General features: G+C 41.5%; 1 protein-coding gene across 2 annotated transcripts in view; it reads left to right on the forward strand.

Moving 5' to 3' along the window:
* The window catches only part of LOC140726772 (E3 ubiquitin-protein ligase SH3RF3-like), a 328,412-nt gene that overhangs the window by 217,377 nt on the left and 83,434 nt on the right, over positions 1-27,601 (forward strand). For both annotated transcript variants that reach the window (XM_073043582.1, XM_073043583.1), the window contains 2 exons: positions 1,476-1,751; positions 8,151-8,246. In XM_073043582.1, the coding sequence (XP_072899683.1) occupies positions 1,476-1,751; positions 8,151-8,246 (372 nt within the window). The remainder of the gene's footprint in view (positions 1-1,475; positions 1,752-8,150; positions 8,247-27,601) is intronic.

The following is a 27,601-nucleotide window of genomic DNA, read 5'->3' on the forward strand; positions in this document are numbered from 1 at the left end:
AAGAAGCTCAGAGACCCCCTGCCTGCACCCCGCCTTGTGCAGTTGGATCCTAGACCTCCTATCAGATTGCTAACAGGTGGCAAACATGAGCTCCCTCGCCTCTGCCCCTCTAAGCCCCAGGGTTGTGTTCTGAGTCCCTCTTCTCTACTCCCTTTACACCCACAACTGTGCGGCCACACACAGCTCCAGTGAGACAACCTACAGAGGAGATGTTGACACCCTGACACAGTGGTGCCAGGATAACAACCTCTCCCTCAATGTCCAAGAAACAAAAGAGCTGATCGTGGACTACAGGAGGAACAGAGACAGGCTCACACTGATCAACATCAGTGGGACTGCAGTTGAGAGAGTGAGTAGTTTCAAGTTCCTTGGTATACACATAGCGATGATCTCACCTGGACTGTACACACCGGCTTTGTGACAAAAAAAAACCACAGCAACGTCTCTTCCACCTCAAGTGACTGAAGAAGCTCAACATGAGCTCCCAAATCCTCAAGACCTTCTACAGGAACACCATTGAGAGCATCCTGACTGGCTGTATTACCGCCTGGAATGGGAACTGCACCAACCTTGATCGCTGGGCACTGCAGAGAGTGGTATGGACAGCCCAGCACATCTGTGGACATGAACTTCCCTCCATTGCAGACATTTACAGCAACAGGTGCAGAAAGAAGACCTGGAAGATCATCGAGGACACCAGTCACCCCGACCATAAACTGTTTCAGCTGCTTCCGTCTGGCAAATGCTACCCCAGCATTAAAGCCAGGCTGCGGACAGCTTCTTTCTACAAGCCATCAGACTTTTACATTCACGTGTCCGTACATGGCAATGGAGTCATAACGCAAAGATTTTTGCTCCCTCACCTTGTGGGATGGACGTAAGATTTAAATAAATTCTAAAGTAGCCATATCAGGCAGCAGGTTGTGAAGTGAGGATCCCAGAAAATGAAGGCCCCTGGGAAAGGAGTAGGAGTAGAGGATGAGACATAGAGGGACATGGACCAGCGGTTTCCTTAGTTCAGAGGGATTGTGGTTAGATTACACATCGAGGAAATGAGCTGCACATGCATTGAGGAATCAAGTGAGAGCTACAATGATCAGTGAATTGCAATCACTCTTTGACAAAACATTGCAATAATAGAATCTAATTTGCTTCATGTGCTTTGCTGAACTGAAGCCAAGCAACCTCCAGAAGAGGTTTCTTTCTCTGTCTCTGATGCTCACCGTGGTATAATTTGAACATGTTGATTTTAATAGAGATTCAAGTCACTTAGTATCTCTTTGGGAGGAGATCATTGCCATGGAAAACTTTAACTCTAAGCACCAATTAATTAGATTCCAATAAATCCAATTGGAAGTAAGTGTTTTGAGCAAAAGAAAATGTCATTTTGAGGATTTGGGAATTATCAACGCAGAACATTAAGCTCTAATCAGCACTGTAGCTGACATAAAATTGTTCTATGCTTTATCTTTCAGAGTATTCCACAGTTACCCTGTGCAAAGGCGCTCTATAACTACGAAGGGAAGGAGCCTGGCGATTTAAGGTTCTGCAAAGGTGATGTCATCATTCTACGACGTAAGGTGGATGAGAACTGGTATCACGGCGAGCTGAATGGGACCCACGGCTTCTTCCCAGCTAGTTATATTCAATGTATCAAGCCACTTCCACAGCCACCTCCTCAGGGCAAAGCACTTTATGACTTTGAAGTAAAAGATAAAGAACAAGATAAAGATTGTTTGACTTTCTGCAAGGTAAAATGATTATTTAGCAAATGTCCAAGATATTTGTTTTTGAGTTGGGGATACTTAACTTTTATTTTAACTTATACCTATGTGGATTCCAGACAACTCCAACTTCTGGTTAGTTTTGACAGTGTAACAAACACTTTTAGCAGAATAACAATGATAGCATACTGTTACAGAAAGGGCATGGATTCCTTCAAAAGCTAGCTAGACTGCTTGCTCTCCAGGGTTAATTGAAAAATTAATAAATATAAATCAACCAGTGTAGCACTCCATTTTATATGACCTACTTACGATTTGCAATCTCAAGCTAAGTTACAATTGATATCAGAATGTAAAGACTTCATGTTACAAAGACTTTGAAACTGGATATAGATAGGTTGAGTGAATGGGCAAAAACTTGTTAAATGGAGTTTAAAGTGGAGAAATGTAAAGCACTTTGGTAAGAGGAATCTAAAGACAGACTATTAATTGAATGAAGAAAGATTGCAGATGAGCGCAGTACAGAGGATGTGCACAAATCACAAACCATTAGCAAGCAGGTAAAGGCGTAGTTTGGAAGGCAAATGGCATAGTGTCCTCAATTGAGGAAATCATAGAGAAATACAGCACAGACACAGGCCCTTCGACTCATCTAGTCCATGCTGAAGACATTTAAACCACCTACTCCCATTGACCTGTTCTGGGACCATAGCCCTCTGTACCCCTACAGTCCATATAGCTATCCAAACATCTCTTAATGTTGAAAAGGAACATACATGCACCACTTGCGCTGGCAGCTCATTCCACACTCTCATGACCTCTGAGTGAAGAAGTTTCCCCTCATGTTCCCCTTAAACTTCACACCTTTCACCCTTAACTCATGGCCCCAGGTTGTAATCCCACCTAACCTTAGTGGAAAAACCTTGCTTGCATTTGCCCTATCTATATGCCAATATTTCTTGGATATAACATAGGTGGTTTATTAAGTAAGTTCATTTAATTAATAAAGAAAGTTGTATACTGATACAGAGGGACATTGTTTAGCTGGAAAATTAGATGTAGCAGTGGCGGCTGGAATTTAATCCAGACAAGATTAAGGTAAAATTTTAGGACATTAAATACAGGCAGAACACATACAGTAATTGGCAGGTGTTGATATGCAGATAGCTCTTGAGGCACAAGTTCACAGTTCCCTGAAAATGCCAACACAGGAGGATAAGGCAGTGATGAAATTATGTGGCATGCTTGCCTTTATAGGCAGAGGGCATTGAATGTAAGAGTTGGGATGTCATGTTGCTGGTGTGCAAAACTTGGAGTATTGTGTACAATTCTCGTCCCCAAACTATAGGAGAATGTGGTAGTGATAGGGGGAGAGTGCCTAAGAGATTCACTAGCATATTGCTCAGAATGAAGGCTGTAGTTGTTCAGAGAGATTGGATAGATTGGGTCTATACTTACTGAAGTATTGGAGATTGAGGGGTGACCTTTTAGAGGTCTGCAAGGTGACGAGGGCAATAGATGGGATGGATAGTTAAAGATATTTTCCCAGGGTAGGGGAGTCTTGAAATAGTGGGCACAGGTAAGAAGGGAGATTTTTAAAAAGAGATCTAAGGGGCAGGTTTTTCATACAGAGGGTGATGGTTATATGGAATAAAATGCCAGGCGAAGTTGTAGAGACAGACATGATCACAATGTTTAAAAGACATTTGAACATACACTTGGATCAGGAAGTTTTAAAGCCTTAATGCAGGCAATTGCGATTAGTCAGACTGGCATCACGATCGGCACAGATGAATTGGGTTGAAGGACCCCAATCTGTGCTATAAATGCCTAGGTCTCTAGAAAGCTAATTAACTCTTTCAAAGATCAAGGAACTGACACAAAAGAGATGAGACCTAGGTTAAATTAGGCATGATCATATTGAACAGCAGGATAGGCTTGATGAGCCAAATAGCCAGTGCCTGGTCCCATATTCTCATACTCTTTACCAGCTAAGATACACCTTCCTCTAATATCAGATGAATCTACATGAAGAAAATTCAAACAATGTAAGTTATATATCTTGCATATAACCAGTGTCCCCACTAATTATATGCAAGCTATGCCCTTCAATGTAAACTGGAGTATGAACACATCTTCATCACACAGTGAAAGGCTTTGAAAACAAAATCACCTTATTCCATATGTTCAGCAAATGGTGGAAAATGGACAACCACAGGCACAATGTGGCCAACAAATAGAGTTTAAGTAATACGTAGGTTGTTATACATAGCAAAATGTAATTGATTTTCCGAGATGTCATCAAGATTCTTGGCCCGAAATGTCAACTTGTTATTCCTCTCCAAGGATGCTGCCTAACCTGCTGAGTCCTTCCAGCATTTTGTGTGTGTTACTCTAGATTATTTAGATTAAATTATTTCAAAGACTCTTAAAAAAAATTCTCACTATTATTTGTCCTGAGATGTGAGGAAACCCTCAGTTCCACCCACCATTCCAGTCCAGTGTTGAGAACATCAGCGATATTTCCGGTGAAGTTCAGTTACTTAGATAATTTCCTTTCCAACAAGTTTTATCATTTTGTTAAAACTTTTATGCTTCGTAATATCAATTCATAATCATAATTATTTACATGTTTAGTATTACATAGACAGTGGATTCTGGTTAATTGGGCTATCAACTAATTGGGGCAACTGTTTATTTGAGACAAGTCACAAAGAGCGAAAACTAATCAAGAAAATAGCTAAGGTTCCCTTTGTTTATTTGGGACACTATGTCGCTTAATTTGGGGCAAAAGACTATTGTTTGAAAATGTTCTAAGTAGCATCAGTTGTGTGTTTGTGTTTAGAAAGCAGTGATTTTTGTCACTGATAGTAGGTGAGTAATAGACAATAAGACAATTCAGAACGATTTTACTCACTTAGGTTTTAAACGCTAGAAATGCCCAGGAGTGAAAGTGAAACGATTTCACTACTTCAAGTTAGGAACTATGAAGAACTTGAGGGTGTTGACAATCATCTTGAATGTTGATTAAAATGAAGATTTGAGGATGCAATCATCAAAAGTACTGTTTGAAGCCAGTCGACTATCTGCACTAGGTATCTGTGCTGATCTTGTTAATTTGCAGTCAATCAAAAGAACGAGGCAGTGTACACTGGAGTAATTCCTCTATCAGTAGCTATTAGGAACTAGTGCACCGTTTTATAGTACTATAGCAGTATGGCGAGTGTTCTAATTTGCTCTGTATTTCATTTAAATTCATAAATTGCTACTCAGCTGTATGGTAATTTGTCTTTTTTATACCTCTTTAACTATTTGCAAGAAAATTTGGCAAATTGAAGCAGCTGCTTTATTGGGCCAAAATGTACTGTCCCCAATGTGCCCCAATTAACTGGTATGTATGGCATAAGATTCAATTATCTTAAATCAGAGTTGACTTGAAGGCATTTTTGAGCAAGATTCTGGACAAATTAGGTGAAAACTGGCTGTTGGCTGTTTAGAAATAGATTATGGAAATTATATGCTTCTAATTTCAAGGTCCTAAATTAGCAATTGATCTCACTACCATCCTGTTTTATTTTAGTGTGTTCCATGTCTGTGGGTACAAACCTCTGATGGTTTAGTTCCTATTGTAAATTGTCCTCTTCTGAATGCCACGTATATCATTTGTCACTCACTCCATCTAAACTGAATTTTTAATGTGTCTCCCTAATAGTGATCAAAAATTTAAAAACCATAGGTGTTCAAAATCTGCTTAATGGAGAAAGAGAAAATAAATTATGAAAATAAATGGTTTAGTTCCTGTTGTAAATTTGGATCAATAGAAATAAATTTGATTCATTTCTAAAAGTGACTTTCTGCTGAATTTAGTTCATTTAAATACAGAATTACTTTTATGGGAAAAGAATGATGATGAATCAGCTTCAGGCCCAACCATGTATATTTTTCAGCTGTCTTCTAATGGAGAAGGAAAGATAAAATAGGAATTGCTACTAATTTAGGGAAATTTTCAAGATCTATCAAGTTTTTTTTATCAAGAGACAGCAATAGAATCGGAATAATAAATCACAACTATTTCAATTATACCGGACAGTTTTCTCTTCATGCGTAGTGTCAGTTTTAACTCCACCTGCCCCCAACCCTCTCACAACGGGAATTGCTGTGGCAAGTGATGAATATGGATCACCCCTGATCCATATGCAGTTTACCTCGGAACAAACCCTGGGGAGTTACCACCTACCTCATGGACTTCACTCAGATGGGATTATTGCTGCTGCAGCCCCTCTTTAATCGTGGATTCTGGAGTGTCAATACTGAAAACTGTCAGGGTGGATTTCTAAAGTACCCAAAATAAGCTGAAGTAATGTAGAAATATTGTTATTTTGTTGTACCCTTACTCACTCGCCAAAGTCCACAAGGTATATCTGATGCTGAACAGTTTCAGTCTCTCTCTATTTTCTCCCCTAGTTGTTGAATGAAGTTCCTTCACCATTTTGCCCTTACCCCTTGCCCCTGAACTGTTTAGATTATAGACCCAATTTATTCTATTGTTCTTATATTAGGCCAAGCTTTGTGTTTTATATCTTTTCACTGGATTTATCCATTCAGGACATGCTCTGAGTTAAGACTGACCCAATAGATTTGTACTCAAATCTTTTGGCAATTTTACGATCTGGTGTTGTGAAGGTTGTGACTTGTCAACTAAGCAGTTAAGGCCCTGGGTGCAGAATTTAGAAAGGCACAAGGCCAATGAGAAAGTAGTGCTTAGGTAACATTGGTTTAAGAGTGTGAAGATACAGAAAGATTGACGTAGAGAGGTGTGGCATTCTGCTGTTCTTGAGCCCTAGGAAAGACCGAAGACAAGGACTAAGTTTTGATTATGCTACACTAAGAATGCAGAAAGGACAAATATTTGTTGGGTGGCATTTTATCATTAAAAAGCAACAAGTAAAAGGCCCACATAAGTAATAGAAGAATTAGTGTTGATAAACTTGGGAGAAAGAAGAAGAGTTACAATACAATATCCAAACGTTCGGGTTAGGATTAGGGTTGATAAATTGTGGGCATACTGTGTTGTGCCAAAAGCATGGTGACACTTACGGGCTGCCTAGCACAGTCCTCAAGTGATGCTTTTCACCGTGTGTTTCGACGTACCTGTGACAGATAAAGCTAATCTTTATCATGTGGGGAAGAACACTTAGCATATACCAATCTCGTTCTGGAACTCTGTCCAGAGGAAAGTGGCATACCTATGGGTAGTTGGTGAACGCTGACTTGTTAGATAGGCTTGGATAACATAGAGTTAAAAATTGTGCAAAGATAGATAAATGTATAGTTTAACAAAGGAAACCAAGGTTGTGGGGGCAGCTCTAGAAATGGAAAAAGGTTCTTTTGTAATCAGGTATCACAATATAGGGAAGAATGCCAATAGATTAAAATCTCAATGTATTACTTTCAAAGATGATATTCATTGAGAGACATGGACTGAGAAGTTCTTGTACAGTTAGTAGCACCAGTTTTTGCAAGGTCTGGTTTTCTAAGACATTGGAAGCCACCATGCATTGTACATGCTGGAGTTACAGATCTTGTGCCTCTTGTGGGGCTGTGTTAAGAACAGTGGGAACACTGGAACAAATCTCACGTAGAGCATGAGACCAAGTCCAACACAAATTCAAGGACCCATCCTTACCTGAGTGACTGGCAATGTATCCCAGGGTGATTCAAGGACTGGAATCTTGTATCGGAGCAGACTTGTAAATTCCATTTAAGGACTCCTCTCATCCTGCGCACGGACTGTTTGATCTGCTTCCGTCTGGTAGGCGCTTCAGATCCCTCCAGACTAAGACTAATAGGCACTGGAGAAGTTTTTTCCCTACTGCGGTCACTTTGCTGAACAGTTAACTGCCGGTTAACTGTCGGCTAACTATTACTTGGATTGCACTACCTGTATGTATAATCTATATTTTCATTTATATTTATCATTATTATTGTTATGAGCAGAGAGACAACATCTGCCGGAAGTAAATTCCTTGTATGTGCATAGGTACTTGGCGATTAAAGTCTGATTCTGATTCTGATTCTGATTCTGAGTTGCTTCTGCATTCAAGGTCCATAGCATTTGTAAAGCAGATGCTTGTGTTAGAATATTGGAACAGCAACATCAATTAAATATTTTATGCTCCTCCATGAGTGGTTGTCATACTCCTGGAGAACCAGGCTACAACTTCCTAAAAAATACTTATATCCGTGTGCGCAGTCACAGAGAAAATTATTGTTTGCTGCATAAAGATGGTACTGCAGAGAAAGATTACTAGCCCACAGAGAAGAACCGGCAAAGTTATAGCACCTGAAACTTGTTTGTACTGCAGTTTTTATAGTTGCTGTGATTTTCATTTGATCTTTAACATGCGTATCTTCTTTGGGTTTCAGGATGAAATTCTGACTGTCATAAGGAGAATTGATGACAACTGGGCTGAAGGAATGCTGGGCGATAAGATAGGAATATTTCCTCTTCTGTACGTTGAGGTGAGGCTATCAAGATGGTAATAATCTGTTCTCCATAATGAAGCTTTAGATTGTGTTTTAAGTTATCTGCAGCTGCATCAGAATCAATAATGCGACCAATAACTTGCATCGATTTGCCCTGTGTGAAGTTGTAGGTGGAGGCTGAAGGTCTAAACCTGTGTTGCTCAAATAGTATTCTGACAAAGAGATATTATTGCCGCTTTTGAAATCCACACTACTTTAACTCCTGGGACTCATTTGCAATCCATCAGCATCTGCCATTCTTAAGCTGCGGAACGAGGAACAGGGCAGCTTTGAACAGACGAGAATTGTGGGATCTGAAGATGACTCAGTGATCTGTAGCCCCTGGGCTGGATGCCTGCTCTGTGTATCCTTAAAACGTAATTGGAGTACTGATGACATCAGGTTCCAGCTTGCATGGTGATGCAAGTCTCTGTTGTGTCTTGGCCACAAAAAAAAAAGTGGATCCAAGAACGATGGAGGTGTCAGCAATTGAGTAGCTGTTTTTCAGAGTCTTTGCAACGCTGTTAACTGGATCCCTTTCGCACTCTCTTCCAACAGTCAGCGAAAGTTATCTAACATTACGTAAAGGAAGAGAATAAAATTTATGCTTTCTTCTGGGTTAAAGTATCACATAGAATATACAACACTGAAACAAAGTATTTTCTGCTGGTGCTGAATCACCACACAGCTCTATCCATTTCATCTCAGCCTTCTACAAACTGTTTTACTCCTTCTCCTTTCATGTACTCCTCCAGTTTCCTTCTGAAACCATCTAAGCTATTTGCTTCAAGCATTTCCTGTGGTCGCGAGTTCCACATTTCAGACACCCTGTGCAAAAGAAATTTCTCCTTTGAGTCTGTAGTACCTCTTGGCTCCAAGTTTAGGATTATCCCACAGGTTGAAAGCATACACTCAATGTCCATCTTGTTCAACGCATTCGTCATTTTAAAGAACTGTATTAGGTCATCTCTGAATCTCTTCCCAAAGATTCCAAACCTGTTCATTCTCTCTTGCATATGTAGAATCTCTTACTTCATATAGAAGTGGTAAAAGGCTGTTTTTTTTTTGTTCTCTTGCTCTTATTTTAAGTTAAATGCTGGATTTTGTATGACATAAGCTGCATATATTTGGGTAATTTGCACATTGAAGTCTTTTTTGTCAGCCTGTGACTGCCAGATTTTGTACTTCACGCTTGACCACACATGAGTTCTATTAGTTCAAAGTTCATATTCCTAGAATAGCAACAAACTAGCATTAATAGATAAGAAATATACCATTAAATGCTAGCGCTGTTAATCTATAAGTAAACATCGCCAATAAAGCAACCAGCAAGTTAAAGAATAAATCTACAAATATAGCTGCAATAATAAAGAAACATTAAGAATTACAGTTCATTGTAATTTAATGATTATGCATTTGCCTTCACCATGTTTGAAATCTTGGTGATTCTCCTGCTCCTCTAGAGTTACAGTGTTGTTAGTATACAACGTTCCGAGCGAATCTTTTCCCACCGTGTGTTTTAGATTTAAATGTCTGTTCTGGGAACGACTGACCTTCTACATTCCAATCTAATTGTGAAATCGCATAACGTGGCCCCGCTGTAGATCTGCCAGGATCTGTGAAATGCTGGAGGTTGCTGAAGTGTAAATGTTATGACAGAGTAGTTACAGTGTGACCAGACAGTGGAAACGATGAATAAATCAAGTGTTACTAATTTTTAAATGCTTCAATTTTGTTTAAAAATGCTGAAGAAATCCCAAAGCTAACTTTAGTCACTTAGTTTAAGACAGCACAGTTTCCTGCTCCAGAGACGCATCTTCGTTGTATCAAAAGTTACAGAAGAAGTGTTAAATAAATTGGAGGCATTCGGTTCACTCAGAGCAGTCTCTGATGAGTGAAGCAACCAATCAATCTCATGTAATAAAAGCATTAGTGGTGGGAAGGATATAATTGCAAAATAATGTAGGTTCAAGTACTTAAAATATGGTAATGGAACTGAAATCGCTGAATATGCTCACTCTATTACCTCTCCACATTGCATGTTTCTTGCTTTCCCTTTTAAGATAGTGCTGCAGGCTTGTGAGGAGAGTTTGTCCCATTAGATGCCCACAAGTGACTCTCTAACATCAGGCATTGACATTGATTGGACTTCCCAGTGCATTATTAGCTGGAGAGGTAGCCTCCCAATCTGTGCTGTGTGAGCTCTCTGCAAGTACAGATATTGTTGCCTACACTGGTTCATGGAAGAATAACTTAGGAACTTTTATGTTCAGTGCAAACAATATTTTTGGAAGATTTAGTGGCTTTGTGTCCATCATTTAAAGTGAGAGGAGTTTAGTCTTGCACAGAATAATGTAACATTACTTTTTAAAAACTCTTCTTGGCAAGAAATTGAAGAGGAAAAGGGTGGGAGAGCTAAAAATCCATTTCCTGTCCACAATGATTTATGCATCAATTAAAGCCACAGTCCTACACATTTCGAACTTTTGAAGTATTTGCCAAGTTTGCTATTCCCACAGTAGATAGTTTCTTTTCATCAAACTTCTTTATTTGGTCTAACATTTAAGGTGAAGTCCACTCCTAAATCAGATTGCTCGGTTTGGATTGTTTGTCGATTTATTTTTTTTCACCATTAAATTTACACTTTTTTAAGTGTGCTGCACTGTTCAATTTACAAGGCAATTCATTATTTTTTTATTGCATCAAGGAGTAGATGGAATCCAGAATTAAGTTAGCAGTTTGTTTCAGCTGCTCCAAGGCATGGTGGTGGGCAGTAAAGTTGTGAATCGCAGGATGTCTTGAAGCAGTGTTCACAGTTTCAGGCAGCATGCAGTCTGGGAAGAAGATCTGAATGAAAATAGCTGCTCCACTCTATGACTTTAACACCTAAAATCAAATGTAATCAACATAAGAATTTCATGCATTTTGATGATCTAACTAAAATAAAAAAAACTGAAAATGCTGTAAATGTTCGGCTGGTCAAACAGTAGCTGCGAAGAAAGAAAGAAAATTAACATTTCAGGTGAATAGCCTTTCAGCAGAACAGGTTTATCATGCCCTCACTAGAAATCAAAATGGAAAACACAAAGTGTCAGAAATGCTCAGCACATCATGCAGCATTTATGGAAAGAGGCAGAGAGTTATTAGTTAGGATCAATGAAACATTTACATATGATCACAAACTAATTTTCATGTTTGGCGGTGCCCCCGACTATTTTCTCTTAACTGGCTTCTTCCTGTGCTACAGTTTCATAGATGCTGATTGATATGCCCTTTGATCTTTAGGTAGTATACGGCATCACTGCTAATTGGGCTTCATCTGCCCCCTATGGATCTACATACCCACATGTGGAAATTGATATTGATTAGTTGTGGGATCCAGGCTGGTCCTCTTCGCCCCAGATAAAACACACAACAACTATTGAAGTCACTTCCAGCACCATTACAGCAGCTCAGAGCTGATTTAGCAGGGATTGAGGATTTAACCAGTATGGCTCAACTATTCATTCAGAAAACTTGCTGATCCTTTGTGGAGTCCTATATTGAGTCCTTCCAAGGTTGCAAGGCTCTTGGCCTGTTAATGTGTTTCTTTTGAGTGCTTGCTCATTTTCTGATGCTTACATTTTAAGGCATAGAAAATCCAAGATAAGATCTTTCACCAGATGCCTCTATTTGTACTTGGCTTTGCTCTGGGGGAGATTATGCCTGAATCAATTGGATTAAAAGGGAGCAAAGAAGCAAAAACTACACAAGCCAAGGTTGTTGTCAAGGATGAGGATGAACTCAGCCTGGAGTTTAGGCTCCAGCTTGTTCTTCAGTGGCATAAACTGGAAATACACAGCGCTGTATGTTAGATGTGAACACAGTCCACCTTCTCACTATCATATTGTTGCTGGCACAAGGTTTTGGAATGGTGCTACTGTGTGGAGCCAGACCCTTAAGCAGGGGTTCACAACCTTCAACCAATACCAGTAAGTAAGAGGTCTGTAGACCCCAGGTTGGGAACGCCTGCCCTAATGTGAGTTACTACATTCTGCAAGAGTGATACCCAGAATTGAAAATGAAAAATCAAAACAAGTTAAGTCTTTCTCCCTATCAGAAATCTTGTCACATGTAAAAAAGAAAGCCAGTTGTTTCCTGTGGCTTCTGCTTATACTGAAGGCCATGAGCTGGCCTTTTATGAACAATTGCAGAAAATACTTCCTGCCTTTAGCTCCAAGTAAAGGCTGAGAGTTGCTGCTTTTGCATCTGATCAGAAATTATCAATTCAAATTCATCTTGAGCTTTGAGCACATTATCCAGAACATTGTAATAGTGTAGTACCATTTTGTTTTGGATACTCTAGTTCAAACAAGGTCTAACCTGATGCCTAGTCAACCTAACCCATTTTTGCCCTTATCATGGGGAAAATTATCGAAGCAAAATTGGGCTGAAGATATGATGACACGAATAATCCCAAGAATCCCATCTGATTATATACTTTCTGTTTGTAGATCAGACTTTCCCAAACATTTTTGATGAACCTTCTTTCAAGGATTCACGGTCCGTTTGTGGCTGCTTTTTTTCCCCCCAGAAGCAGCATTTTTATAGAAATAGAACAATTCTTAGTGATTTACATAATCATTAAAATTTGAAACAGAAATCACCATGATTAGTACTGTTGTAATACCATCTCTTGGAATTTTCTAAGTTCAGAAAATAATGCATGATGACCAACAAAGGAGACTGCAGATAGTGGAATCTCATTTGCAGTTACACATCTTATTCTCAATGAATCCAGTCCAATCCAATGCTTGCGATGGAAAAGTATGTGGAGTCTTGATTTGATTTTAGAGAGGTTCAGCCCTAGATCATCCGTACATTCAAATGATTTCTTTACTTGTCTTCATCTAAGCCATATATGTCAAACTCAAGGCCCGCGGGCCAAATCCAGCCCGCGGTGGAATTATCTTTGGCCCGTGAGATAATATCTAATTACTATTAAAGCTGGCCCCAGTAATCGAAGCGCCTATGGCATATGATATGGCTAATGCTGAGTTTATTCAGGTACCAGGTTTTCAGGGATTTTAGTGTTTATTCGGCAGTCTTGCTCGGCAGTCTTCTTCATAAGAAACGGAATTTGTAAAGTGAAACACTTTGTAGTTATAGCAGAGACTGAGACACATGAGAGCAGGCTGAGAAAACGGAGGCAGCGAAAGCTGCGTTCGCACGCGTCCGACTGATCCGGCCCGCATGAAGCTGCATTTTGCTCAATCCGGCCCGTGACCTAAAATGAGTTTGACACCCCTGATCTAAGCTATTGAAGAATATCCCATTTTACACAGAAGTGACTCTTTCAGTTAACTTGGTAAACTCAATTTGAATTGAAAGCCACATCGAAGAATGGTTTTAGAATTATTCTTCAAAGTAATGCAGCAATGCATAAGAGATAGTCTTAGCTTTGGGGACAGAGTCATCCGAAAATGGATTTCAAAACCAGTAGAAATTCAGGACTCTTTTCAAGGAAGTCATTTGTTTTTTTTAAACATCATTTTAGTTGTTTTTTTAAACATCATTAGGACATAACACATGCCAAATTTATCCCAATACTGGTGTTTACAGCAGCATTAGAACATTGGCGTCAAAGGGATATTTTTCAGACAGAATATATAGTAGGTTTAGAGCTATTGATATTTAGCCATGCATTGTCTACTTCTAGAATCAATGTTTCAGTTTATAATAGAAGCCAATGACAAGAGAATACTCACATTGTCTTACAACACACTAGTTACTTGAGAGGAAAAGATTTTGGCAAAGTTCCAATTTGTTGTACATGATAAACAATGTTGCAAAGTTCATTGAATCCATCAACTAATCCAGACTAACTGGGAAGTACATGTCAAGAAATAGAGAGAAGGCACCTATGATCATAATACACTCAATGTGACGCTTTGATTTCACTAAAGAACTCTATCGCAAGACCTTTACTTATTATCTTCATTTATCCTTTCAGTTCAAAGAGATTTAACTTCAAAAAAGACCTAATGGTTTATCTTTGAGCGTGAACTTTATTGTAGTTGCACCGGATTAAGAAAGTTTCCAAATCGCTCCATGGATTTACTGGCTACTACCTTTGTGATTATCAGTTCTCGCGGAACTATGTTCCTGTGCCTCTGACTCAATGAGTTTCATCACTTCACTACCCATGATCGTGTATTCACTTGCCAAGGCATTAAGCAATTAAGTTCTACCCCTAAATTTTCCCTCCTTTAAGACGCCTCATCAAGTCTGTCTCAAACACCAGGATTTTGATTCTAACTTACTATCTATTGGTGGCTCAATGCCAATTTATTCCTAACTCTCTGACAAGGTTGTTAGGGATGTTTTGCTACCCTGGAAATGTTATATGTGTACTTGTGCATTGTGGGCTAGAAAGTTGCTCTCCTATTGACATTTTTTAGTTTGTTGATTTCATCCTATCCCAAGGTGGAATTTCAGCAAAGTTTTACATTAAAATTGTGTTTTGAAGAGGACTCCCTCACAGTTACATTAGAATAAACTTACAAGAGTTGGGGGCTACTATAGTGTAAAGAATACTTCATTGAAGTGGTAGATCTACACAGATATCATAAGGATTAATGACAAGCTTTAATTCTGGGAAATGACAATGCTTACAGATAGGCTGCTATAGCTAGCTTCCAATACACCTTTGCCTTACTAAAATAGTATAGATATAAAATATTAATGTAAATTTTAAAAAAGCTGAAACAAAATTAAGATCAAATGTCCAGTATGTGCGGTCACAGGACAATGGTTGAACTCTGGCTGATTTCTAACGTTGGTTGCTGGCTCAGGTGCACAAAATCCTATTCTTCTCATTAAAAAATGATGCTGTAGCACATCGCTACACATGCTACACACAGCGCTGAAATAACAACACGCAGTCGGTAAGTCGTTTCGAGACTAGTTTATTGAAACTTCGCGGCACTGGCATTTAATCCCTAGCGCCCGCCCTCTCCGGGTGGAAGTGACATCAGAGGTGCATTACCAAAGTCTCCCCCCGCGTGCTGGCTATTTGTGAGCCGGTTCGCCTGCGCAGAAAGTGGGTCGCCACAATGTCTTGATGGATGACAGGACTTCACTTAACTCCCTGAACCCTCAGAATCTCCCTGCAAGTTAATTTGGAAACCTCTGAACTGGACAAGAAGGGGGTGGTTATGGGTGCAACAGGTAAACTACCATTACAGGTAATCCAGTGATCTGGTGTGCATCACACCATGACAGCTGTAAATTCTAAAATAATTCAATATTCTGGAGTAAATTAACACTAGTCACTATCTTTCTGAATGTTCTTTAATAATCTGCCTGATTCACTAATATCATTTGGGAACAAAACCCATGTTACGGTCTCTCTTTTTTTGGACTCATTGTCCATTGAGAACTCTGGTGTCAGAGGGGATGAAGTTGTTCCTGTAATATTGAGTGCGTGTCCTCAGGCTCCTGTAACCCCTAGCAATGAGAATAGGGCATGTCCTGAATGATAAAGTCCCTTAATGATGGATGCCACCTTTTTTTGGTGCATCATCTTTTGAAGGTGTCCTTGATGTTGGAGAGGCTCGTGCCCAGGATAGAAATGGCTGTTTACAACTTTCTGCAGCTTTTTCAGATCCTGTGTTGTGTCCCCTCCATACCAGACGGTGATGCAACCAGTAAGAATGTTCTCCATTGTACATCTGTAGAAATTTGCGAGTGTCTTTGGTGGCATACCAAGTCTCCTCAAACTCCTAATGAAATATAGCCTGTGTCATGCCTTCTTTGTAATTGCAACAGTATGTTGCGCCCAGGACAGATCTTAAGAGATGTTGACACCGAGGAACATGAAACTTCTCACTCTCTCCACTGCTGATCCCTCAGCGAGGACTGGAGTGTGTTCCCTCAACTTCCCCTTCCTGAACTCCACAACCAGTTCCTTGGTCTTACTGATATTGAGCAAGGGTGTTGTTTTGACTCCACTCAACCAGCTGATTCATCTCACACGTGTTCACCTCCTTGACACCATCTGCAATTCTGCCAGCAGTGATCGTGTGCCATTGGCAAATTTATAGATGGCGTTTGAGCTGTGCCTAGCCACACAGTTGTAGGTGTAGAGAGAATAGAGCAGTGGGCTAAGCATGCATCCTTGAGGTGTGGGTGTGTTGATTGTCATCGAGGAAGAAATATTTTCTGATTCACACAGACTGTGGTCTCCCAATGAGGAAGTTTCAGGGGAACGTAAAGAGGCCCAGGTTTCGGATCTTGCTGATTAGTACTGAGGGTATGATTGTGTTGAACACTGAGCTGTGATGAAAAAGCAGCAGACTGACAGAGGTATTGCTAATGTCCAGGCCGACTGGAGAGCCAGTGAGATTGCATCCGCTGCAGACCTATTGTGGCAATAGGTAAATTGCAGTTGGTCCAGGTCCTTGCTTAGGGAAGAGTTGGTTCTGGCCACGACCAACCTCTTAAAGCACTTTATCACAGAAGGTGCGAGTTCCACTAGGTTCATTGAGACAGCTCACCCTGCTCTTCTTGGGCACTGGAATGATTGTCGCCCTTTTGAAGCAGGTGGGAACCCCCGAGTGCAGTGGTGAGAGATCAAAGATGTCCTTGAGCACTCTCACCAGTTGGTTTGCACAGGTTTTCAGAGGCCTACCAGATACACCATCATTGTAAGATGCCTTACAAGGTTTCACCCTCTCAAATGAGGTTCTGCTGCTGGCTTCTGAGACAACGATTCACATCGTTGTCATTCTAATCTCCCTTTCAAAAGTGAAAGGAAAGGAGTGAAGCACCACAGCCATTTATGATGTTAGGTTTCATTTTGTGGGAAGTAATGGCCTGCAACCCCTGCCAGATCAGACAAGCATCCAATTCTATTTCTAACCTCAATCAGAATTGCTTTTTCACTCTTAAAATAGTCTACTGTAGGTTGTTCTCGGGACTTCTTGTATATTTCTAGATCACTAATCTTGAATGCCACAGAACTAGTCCTCAGCAGACAATCTCCTGATTCATCGATGACTTTTGGTTTAGGTATGTATGTTATGTTCTTAAGTGTCGTTTGGAATGGCTACTCAGTTCAAAGGCAGTTTAGAGTGGATTATAATCAAAGGCATAAGGTTATCATGTGAAACAGCACAGAACCAGGCCCTTCAGTCCACCATGTCTGTGCTTGCCGTTAAGTATTTATCTATACAGTGGTATACAAAAGTTTGGACACCCCTGGTCAAAATTTCTGTTACTATGAATAGCTAAGGGAGTAAAAGATGACCTGATTTCCAAAAGGCATAAAGTTAAAGATGACAGATTTCTTTAATATTTTCAGCAAGATTACTGTTTTATTTCCATCTTTTACAGTTTCAAAATAACAAAAAAAGGAAAAGGGCCCGAAGCAAAAGTTTGGGCACCCTGCATGGTCAGTACTTAGTAACATCCCCTTTGGCAACTATCACAGCTTGTAAATGCTTTCTACAGCCAGCTAAGAGCCTTTCAATTCTTGTTTGGGGAATTTTCGCCCATTCTTCCTTGCAAAAGGCTTCTAATTCTGTGAGATTTTTGGGCCGTCTTGCATCCACTGCTCTGTTGAGGTCTATCCACAGATTCTCGATGATGTTTAGGTCAGGGGACTGTGAGGGCCATGGCAAAACCTTCAGCTTGCGCCTCTTGAGGTAGTCCATTGTGGATTTTGAGGTGTGTTTAGGATCATTATCCTATTGTAGAAGCCATCGTCTTTTCATCTTCAGCTTTTTTACAGACGGTCTGATGTTTGCTTCCAGAATTTGCTGGTATTTAATTGAATTCATTCTTCCCTCTACCAGTGAAATGTTCCCTGTGCCACTGACTGCAACACAAGCCCAAAGCACGATCGATCCAGCCCCATGACTAACAGTTGGAGAGGTGTTCTTTTCATGAAATTCTGTACCCTTTTTTCTCCAAACATACCTTTGCTCATTGCGGCCAAAAAGTTCTATTTTAACTTCTTCACTCCACAGGACTGATTTCCAAACTGCATCAGGCTTGTTTAGATGTTCCTTTGCAAACTTCTGACGCTGAATTTTGTGGTGAGGACGCAGGAAAGGTTTTCTTCTGATGACTCTTCCATGAAGGTCATATTTGTGCAGGTGTCGCTGCACGGTAGAACAGTGCACCACCACTGCAGAGTCTGCTAAATCTTCCTGAAGGTCTTTTGCAGTCAAACAGGGGTTTTGATTTGCCTTTCTAGCAATCCTATGAGCAGCTCTCGGAAAGTTTTCTTGGTCTTCCAGACCTCAACTTGACGTCCAACGTTCCCGTTAACTGCCATTTCTAAATTACATTACGAACAGAGGAAACGGCTACCTGAAAATGCTTTGCTATCTTCTCCTGCCTTCTCCTGCTTTGTGGGCATCATTTATTTCAATGTTCAGAGTGCTAGGCAGCTGCTTAGAGGAGCCCATGGCTGCTGATTGTTGGGACAAGGTTTGAGGGGTCAGGGTTATTTATAAAGCTTTGAAAATTGAATCACCTGGCCTTTCCTACTGATGACTGTGAACAAGCCATAGCCCTAACAAGTTAATTAAGGTCTGAAACTTTGGTAAAAGTTATATGAGAGCTCAAATCTCTTGGGGTGCCCAAACTTTTACATGGTGCTCCTTTCCTTTTTTTCACTCTAAAGTTGTACAAAACAAAAATAATACACCAATCCTGCTTAAAATGTTGAAAAGAATGTTCCATCTTTAGCTTTATGACTTTTGGAGATCAGTTCATCTTCTACTCACTTAACTATTCACAGTAACAGAAATTTTGACCAGGGGTGCCCCAGCTTTTGCATGCCACTGTAAATGGTCTACACTTGGTCCATAGCCTGCTCTGCCTTGCTGATTCAAGTGCTCTTCCAAATGCTTCTTAATTTTGTGAATTTCTAACTCCACCAGCTTTTCAGGCTGTCCATTCCAAATTTCAATCAACCTCTGCATAAAGAAATTCTTCCTCATTTCCCCTCTAAAGCTCTTACTACTCTGGTAAGAGTAAGTAGTAAAGCTTAAAGCTCTGTCAAGGAAAAGAGTTTCATACTAGCTAGTCATTCTACAATTTACATAATTTTGTAATAACTCTATCAATAATTCTCCCCTCACTTCCTCTGCATCAAGAAAACCAAATCCAGTCCACCCAGTCTCTCATCATAACGTAAATGTTGTCCTTGCCGGTGCCACCCAGATCCTGAAAAATTCATAGATTAAAAAAAATGTATATCCTGTACCTCATTTTGAATTGGATTTGATCGTGCAACATCTGTGTTTCTTGGTAAGTGGTTATGGGAAATGGGTGAATTGTGGGTATTGTGGTTACTATGTGGAATTAGCCCTCTAATTCAAAGCATATAAGAACACAAAATATCATGTCTTCAAATTGAGAGCTGAAACACAAGCCTTGGAAATACCCATATGAGCCATCAAACGGCAAATGAAAATGCACAGAGAAAAGGAGGGAAAACAGTTCCCATAATTTAAGCAAATCTCACAGCAGTGTATAAATGATGCATTAATTCCCATGAATCCCCACAAGTCTTATGAAAAATAAAGTATATAATCAGAAACACACAAGAAAATGTAACTCAATTCCATTGAAAGTACATATGGATAACATTATTGGACAACTCATCAAAGTTTATTCACCCCAATACACCCAAGGAATTGCTGGCAGGATTTTTGTTTTGTTTTTTTTCCAAAATGAAACTCCTTCAGAACTTTCTGAACATTCTGATACTTAGTTGTTTGCCGAAACATTTACAAGATCTTGTATTTACAGCGACATAATTACTTTTCAACAGCTCTTTTCCCACATCCTGCAATTTAGTCTAGCATTGAGTTGGTATATTTTTCCATTTTGATTTTTTTTCCACACAAAAACCATTTAAACTGTTGTACTATTTCAAATGGACAACTTACTGCAGGATTATCCTAATATTAACTATTCCATTGGGGTTATCGAAATGACTTAATAGTAGGGACCTTGTTGAACTGGGCATGTTATTGCAACAGTTATTTCTGGCACTATGTCGTATTCAAGGTCTCATTGAGCTCTGGGTTCAGTGAATGTTGGTACTAAGGCCAAATGCATATTAATATTCCTGTTTGTAATTCTCCTGATGGTTTAACTCCGAGTCACGTGGCCATACAAGTACTAATGATGGGACATCCTTAACAGGAAGGAAAAGCTGCAGATGCTGGAAGACTGAACTAAAAGCAAAAATGCTCAAAATACTTGTCAGAACAGACAGTAACTAATGAGAGGGAAGCAGTTAATGTTTCAGATTGATGATCTTTATGAGATAGTGGCATTCTATGCACTTATTCCCATACATTAATATGTTGCATTATGTAACAAAACTTTCCAGCCAGTATAGACAGTGTGCTCTGCTTTTTAGTATGACTTTTTTAAAATTTAGAGATACAGCATGGTAACAGGCCCTCCCAGACCAACGAGCTCGTGCTGTCCAGTTACATCCCATGTGACTAATTCACCTACTAACCGGTGAGTCTTTGGACTGTGGGAGGAAACTGGAGCACCCGGAGCAAGCCCACGCGGTCACGGGGGGAATGTACAAACTCCTTCCGGACAGTGGCGGGAATTGAACCCAGACTCTGGTGCTGCAGAGCAACATGTTCTCTGCTATGTTACCGTGCACCCCGGCAGTGTGTTTGTTTGTTTATTCAGAGACACAGTGTGGAACAGGCTCTTCTGGCCCAACGAGTCCCATTTGGTGTCACAAATGGTGTCTCTGTCTTCCAGAGGGAAATGGACTGGATGGTGGACCAGTGCCAACTGAAGGCCACATTTCCCTATCTGGATAACATCACCATCTGTGGTCGCGACTGGCCGGATCACAAAGCCAACCTCCAACGATTTATCCAAGTGGCCAAAGCCCTGAACCTTACTTATAACAGGGACAAGTGTGTGTTCGGAACCACCCGACTCGCTATCCTTGGGTATGTCGTGGAAAACGGGGTCATTGGCCCTGATCCCGACCGTATGCGCCCCCTGTTAGAACTCCTCTTCCCACCACTCTCAAAGCCCTCAGACGGTGCCTGGGCTTCTTTTCCTATTATGCCCAATGGGTCCCCCATTACGCAGACAAGGCCTGCCCCCTGGTCAAGTCTACCACTTTTCCCCTCTCTGCCGAGGCCTGCGTGGCCTTCAGCTGCATTAAAGGGGACATTGTCAAAGCAACGATGCATGCGGTGGACGAGACCATTCCCTTCCAAGTAGAGAGTGACGCCTCCGATTTCGCGCTTGCTGCTACCCTCAATCAGGAAGGCAGGCCAGTAGCATTCTTTTCTCATACCCTTCAAGGCTCTGAAATTCGGCACTCCACGGTGGAGAAAGAAGCCCAGGCCATAGTGGAAGCTATTAGGCACTGGAGGCACTATCTCGCCGGCAAAAGGTTCACCTTGCTGACTGACCAGCGCTCAGTTGTGTTCATGTTCAGCAACCAACAGCGGGGCAAAATCAAAAATGATAAAATTTTGCAGTGGAGAATAGAACTCTCCACCTACAACTATGATATCCTGTACCAGCCTGGCAGACTCAATGAGCCCCCTGATGCCCTATCCCGGGGAGCGTGTGCTAGCAAACAGCTCGACCAGCTATACGCCCTTCATGCACATCTTTGCCATCCGGGGGTCACCCGATTTTACCATTTCGTGAAAGCCCGGAACCTGCCGTACTCCCTGGAGGACATCAGGACGATGACCAGGGACTGCCAAATCTGCGCTGAGTGCAAACCGCACTTCTACCGTCCTGAAACGGCGCAACTTGTCAAGGCCACCCGCCCTTTTGAGCGACTGAATGTTGACTTTAAGAGCCCCCTTCCCTCCACCGACCGCAATGTCTATTTTCTCAATATTATCGACGAGTACTCGCGGTTCCCCTTTGCCATCCCCTGCCCCGACACCACTACCACGTCCGTCATAAAAGCCCTGCGCCAGCTCTTCACTCTGTTCGGATATCCCTGCTATATCCACAGTGATAGAGGGTCCTCCTTTATGAGTGACGAGCTGCGCCAGTACCTGCTAGCTAGGGGCATTGCTACTAGTCGAACCACGAGTTACAATCCCCGGGGAAATGGACAGGTGGAGAGGGAGAATGCCACAGTGTGGAAGGCCACACTTTTAGCCCTTAAGTCAAAAGGGTTGCCGGTCTCTCGATGACAGGAGGTCCTCCCTGAGGCACTCCACTCTATCCCCTCCCTGTTATGTACGTCCACCAATGCCACCCCTCACGAGCGCCTATTCTCTTTTCCCAGGAAGTCTGTCACTGGGACCACCCTACCAGTTTGGCTGACGTCCCCAGGGCCAGTGCTGCTCCGGAAACATGTGAGGAGTAATAAATACTCCCCGCTGGTCGAGAGGGTTCACCTTCTACATGCGAACCCCCAGTATGCCTACGTGGTCTTACCTGATGGGCGGGAGGACACGGTCTCCGTCCGCGACCTGGCGCCCGCAGGAGCAGCAGACCACTACCCCAAACACTCCACGGTAACTATGAACCCTGTACCCGAGGTGACACCGCGCACACCAAGCCCTACACCGACTCCTCATGAGATTCATATACCGGGCGTCTTGTACGCGTATATACCAGGCGCCTCGCACACGCGTGAGGGTCACTGACGCCTAGTGGGCTGACACCTCCAGTTAGGCCAGAACCAGCACAACCACCGTCTCCGGTGCAATCACCACCGGCACCTGCGCAATCACAGCCGGTGCTACGTAGATCGCAGCGACAGATTCGACCACCTGATAGACTTAACCTGTAAATATACTTGTAAGAAACTTCGCCACATGGGGACTCTCTTTTAAAACAAAGGGGGGGGGGTGAATGTGGTGAACTACATATACCTGTCTGGATACACCCCTGCTGACTGCTCCTGTGGCTCCTTCCACAGACCCCTGTATAAAGGCGATTGAGGTCTGAGCCCGGCCTCTCTGTCTCCAGGATGTAGTATGGTGGTCACTCACTGCTTGTTCACTCGTCCAGTCAATAAAAGCCGATATCTCGCCTTTACGTCTCAGAGTGAGTTATTGATGGTACATCAGAGACACAGTGTGGAACAGGCTCTTCTGGCCCAACGAGGTCAACCGCCCAGCAGCACACCTACTTAACACTAAGCCTAATCACAGGACAATTTAAAATGAGCAATTAACCTACTAACTGGAAACAGGAACACTGTCATGGGGAGAACATAAACATTCCTTACAGACGGTGCTAGATTTGAACTCTGAACTCCGCTACATTACCATGGTAACCCAAAAGATGACCACAAAGGAACTTAAACCCTTAATCCTCCGATCCGAAGTTGAAAACACCTTATACATTAGGCCACACGGTCGGCAATCAGAAACTTTCCCGACATTCATCAGAAACGATAAGCTCCAGCAGTTTTAGATTACTGGTGACGTTGAAACAGAAATCCCAACATTCGTTACTGATAAGGACAGCAAGCCAAAAGAAATGAGCTGTTTGGGAAGAAGACCAAAGTAAATGGAAACATAGATTGAAGTAAAGTCTTGAAGAGAGACAGCAAAGCAAGAGAAACATGAAGGGAATTCTAAATCTCTGAGGCTTAGACTAGTTTAGGTCTGGTGCCTAACAGTGGGCAAAGGGAAAAGTATGTGGGTTTTACCTACACTGAATCATGGTTTACCTGTGCAGTGCTATATGAAATTGTGAATCTCTTGCAACAATAAAGTCCCATTGTAAATCAGTTATTTCCAATGGCAATTAATTGTCTGAGGTAAATGGTAAGTCATTAATTCACGGAGAGTCTACAGTTCTGGTTTGGTTTAGGAATTATAATTTTGTCTTATTCATCTAATTTTGTGCCACAACTATGGTTGATATAAGTGACCACACTGCATATATTTGAAAAAAAAGCATATTGGCTTCCCCACCCTCACACTTTTCTCCCCCTCTGTGGTACTGGCAGACATGACATCTCATCTTGTTCTGTATTTCACAGCTCTTATGCTTTTTTTGTCTGTTTTTTGTTTTGTCGTCTATGGTCTTGCCTCCTAACTGTTCCTATTCACTAATTGGTGGAGGCGGGCAGGGGAGGGGAAGGGGTGGAGTTAAAAGACAGGGGCTTTTGTACAATAGGTAGAGACAGTAATGAAAGAAATGAAATGACTCTATTCCCTCCCAAATGGTCCCACTTATCACCTACCAACTTGCCTCACCTCTTTATACTTCTGAGGCGCCTCAAGTGACAGCAGAACTCTCAAGGATACAATTAAATATTCTCGTTTCAACCTGATACAGCTAAAAATCACAACTGCTTCCAAGGTTAGTACAGTTAAAAAAAGATGTCTTAATGCGATTAAATGAACTATCGCGGCTTAAAACCAATGGAAACAAAGTCGATAGTGGTAATATATTATTTCTGTTTTTGCACGATTTTTAATCTATTCGATATACATATACAGTAATTAATTAATGTATTTATTTATTCATTCATTCCTTCCTTCCTTCCTTCTATATTATGTATTGCATTGAACTGCTGCTACAAAGTTACCCAATAATAACACCTGATTCCGATTCTGGTTTTCTTCCCTCCACACTCACAGTTGTGGTGCAGGTTCGCAACCTGAAAAGTCGACCATCGCCCTGCCTCCAAAGATGCGGCTTCATTTGTTGGCTTCCTCCAGCAGTTTTTTCATTTGCTCTATTTCCACATTTCAACACATCTCTAGTTCCAGCATCAGCATTTTGTTAAATTTTCCTGAACTCTTTTTCCCTGTCTCATCCTTCCCACCACGTCGTTATTAAGTCACTGGACGTTTCCGCATAGAATCTGTCTTAAATTGGCCACAAGTGACAGTTAGAGTTTCTTTACCAATTGAGGGATTTAATTTACTTTTTGGTCAGCCAACACTGTCAGACTGGATCGGCTATTTATTTTCTTGGAAAGCAGGACATCGATCTGGAAGTTACAGTGCATACTCCCATCTTCTGGCTTCAGAATGACAACACAGGCAGTGATACAATTAAGTTAAGCTTCTAAAATATAACATAAGAAAGAAAATTGGAAATATACTTGCCCCTTACACCTTCTTCACCATTCAATAGAATCATAACTTTATACTTCAACTCCACTTCCCTGCATTCAATCCATATGTCTTGATTCCTGTAATATCTAAACATCTGTTGACCTCTATCTTAATTATACCAAGCAACAGAACCTTTGTTGTCCTCTTGGCCATTCGCGCTAAAAAGATTCAGTGCCCACTAGGTGAAGAAATTACTTCTCATATCCTGGATGGCTGATCCCTTATTTTGGGACAAAAGCAAATGCTGCAGAATTCAGTGCTTCTGAATAGCATCTGTGGGAAGAGAAACCAATTAACATTTCGGGTCAAAAACGCTTCACTGAAGCTGAGCGGGACAGCAAATTGGTCTAAGTAACAGGGAAGGTGAGGGAGGGTAAAGAGTGGAACAAAGGGAACGTCAGTGATAGGGTGAAATGATGGACAGCTCCTTTGTGTGATGTGCTGCTAATGTTGTGAAGTCTGGAGGATCTTGGCCTACTGGGATATGCCAATCAGGCAGGAAAATATAAATAAATGAAAAAGAATGGAACAGCACTGACGGACACAAATGGCCAGAAATTAGGCACTTCAAGGCAAAAGAAAACCTCAGATCCTCTCAGATTTGTTCTGGCAAGTTTACTCAAAAATCCAATATACAGAATAAAATTTATTCTTAATGGACTCTATGTGGGGGTGGGGGGAATAAAGACAAAATAGAACAGAAACAATAACTTTTGCTGATTTTACTTTTTCAACTCTCACTTCTTGACGTATGTCCAGATACTGTGTTTTTTAGCATGGTGCGTTCATTTTACTGTCTGGCATTTTGTTTTGTACACCGAGAACTCCCCGTGTTATTTACTCCTGATTGCTGCAGGCTTAAGTGCAAGTTGTAATCCTTTCTGAGAACTGCTATTTATTGTGAGTTTTTGGCCTCACTTGGAGCATTCTTTGCAATTCTAGATGCCCCATTACAGGAAGGGTGTGGTGCCTTTAGAAAGGATGTGAAAGGGGTTTACCCCTGGGATGCTGTAAGGGTAAGAGGGTATGAATCTTAAGAAGAGGTTGGGTTCTTCTTTCTGTTGTGTGTTGGAGGCTGGGAGATTCACGATTGTTTAATGTCATTTGTAAATGGGAATGAAATAATTGTAATTCCGGATCTGAAGCAGCACATAAAAAAACACAATAATTAAAAAAATACGATAAATATAAATACATAAGATAGCAAATTAACATAGGCTGATTGTATGTCTATAAAGCGATACTAGGTACAGGAGTGTCTGTGCAAAAGGTGACTGACAGGAGATAAAAATAGTGGTGCTGGTGGGGAGGGCTGAATTAGTGGGTGGAGATGTTGATCAGCCTCACAGCTTGGAGAAAGTTACTGATTTTGAGTTTGGTGGTTCTGGTCTGGATGCTAAGCAGTCTCCTCCCTGATGGGAGTGGGGCAACCAGCGCTTGAACAGGGTGGGTGGGATCCTTCATGATGTTACTGGCCCTTTCCCCGCACCTTTCTGTGTATACGGCCTTGACGGTGAAGTGGGGTGGTGCTGGTGATGCACTGGGCAATTTGACTACCCATTGTGGAGCCTTCTTGTCTGCTGCAGTGCAGTTTCCGTACCATGCAGTGATGCAGCATGTGAGGGTGTTCGCTACTGCACATCTGCAGAAGGATGTGTGTATAGCTGTGCATTGTCCAGCTCTCTTTAACCTCTGCGGAGCGTAGAGGTGTTGGTGAGCTTTCTTGACTGTGTAGGATGAGTTCTGGGACTATGAGAGGTTGTGTGAGATGTGCACTCCCAGGAGTGTGAAACTGCCCACAGTATCCACTGCTGTCTCTGCCAATATAAAGAGGGGTGTGATTGATGGAGAGTTGTCTTGAAGTTGGTAACCATCTCCTTTGTCTTGTTGGCATTGAAGAAGATGCTATTTGCCTGGCACCAGGCATCGAGCTCTTCCACCTCCTCTCTGTAGACTGTCTCATCCTTGCTGGTGATGAATCCTTCAGCTGTCATGACATCATCGTGGTTAGTGATGAGTCCCCACATCTGTCATGTCATCATTGTTGTTGGTGATGAACCTCACAACATCGTGACGTCATTGTTGGTGATGAGGCCCTCATCTGTCATGTCATCATTGTTGTTGGTGATGAGTCCCTTTGCTTTTGTGTCAGCCATTGCTTCTGATAGAAGTTAACAAAACTACGAGAAGCATAGACAGGATAGACAGCCAGAATTTTTTCCCCAAAATAAAAACAGTACATACTGATGG

The sequence above is a fragment of the Hemitrygon akajei genome, chromosome 4, assembly GCF_048418815.1.
Source record: "Hemitrygon akajei chromosome 4, sHemAka1.3, whole genome shotgun sequence".
Taxonomy (NCBI): Eukaryota; Metazoa; Chordata; class Chondrichthyes; order Myliobatiformes; family Dasyatidae; genus Hemitrygon; species Hemitrygon akajei.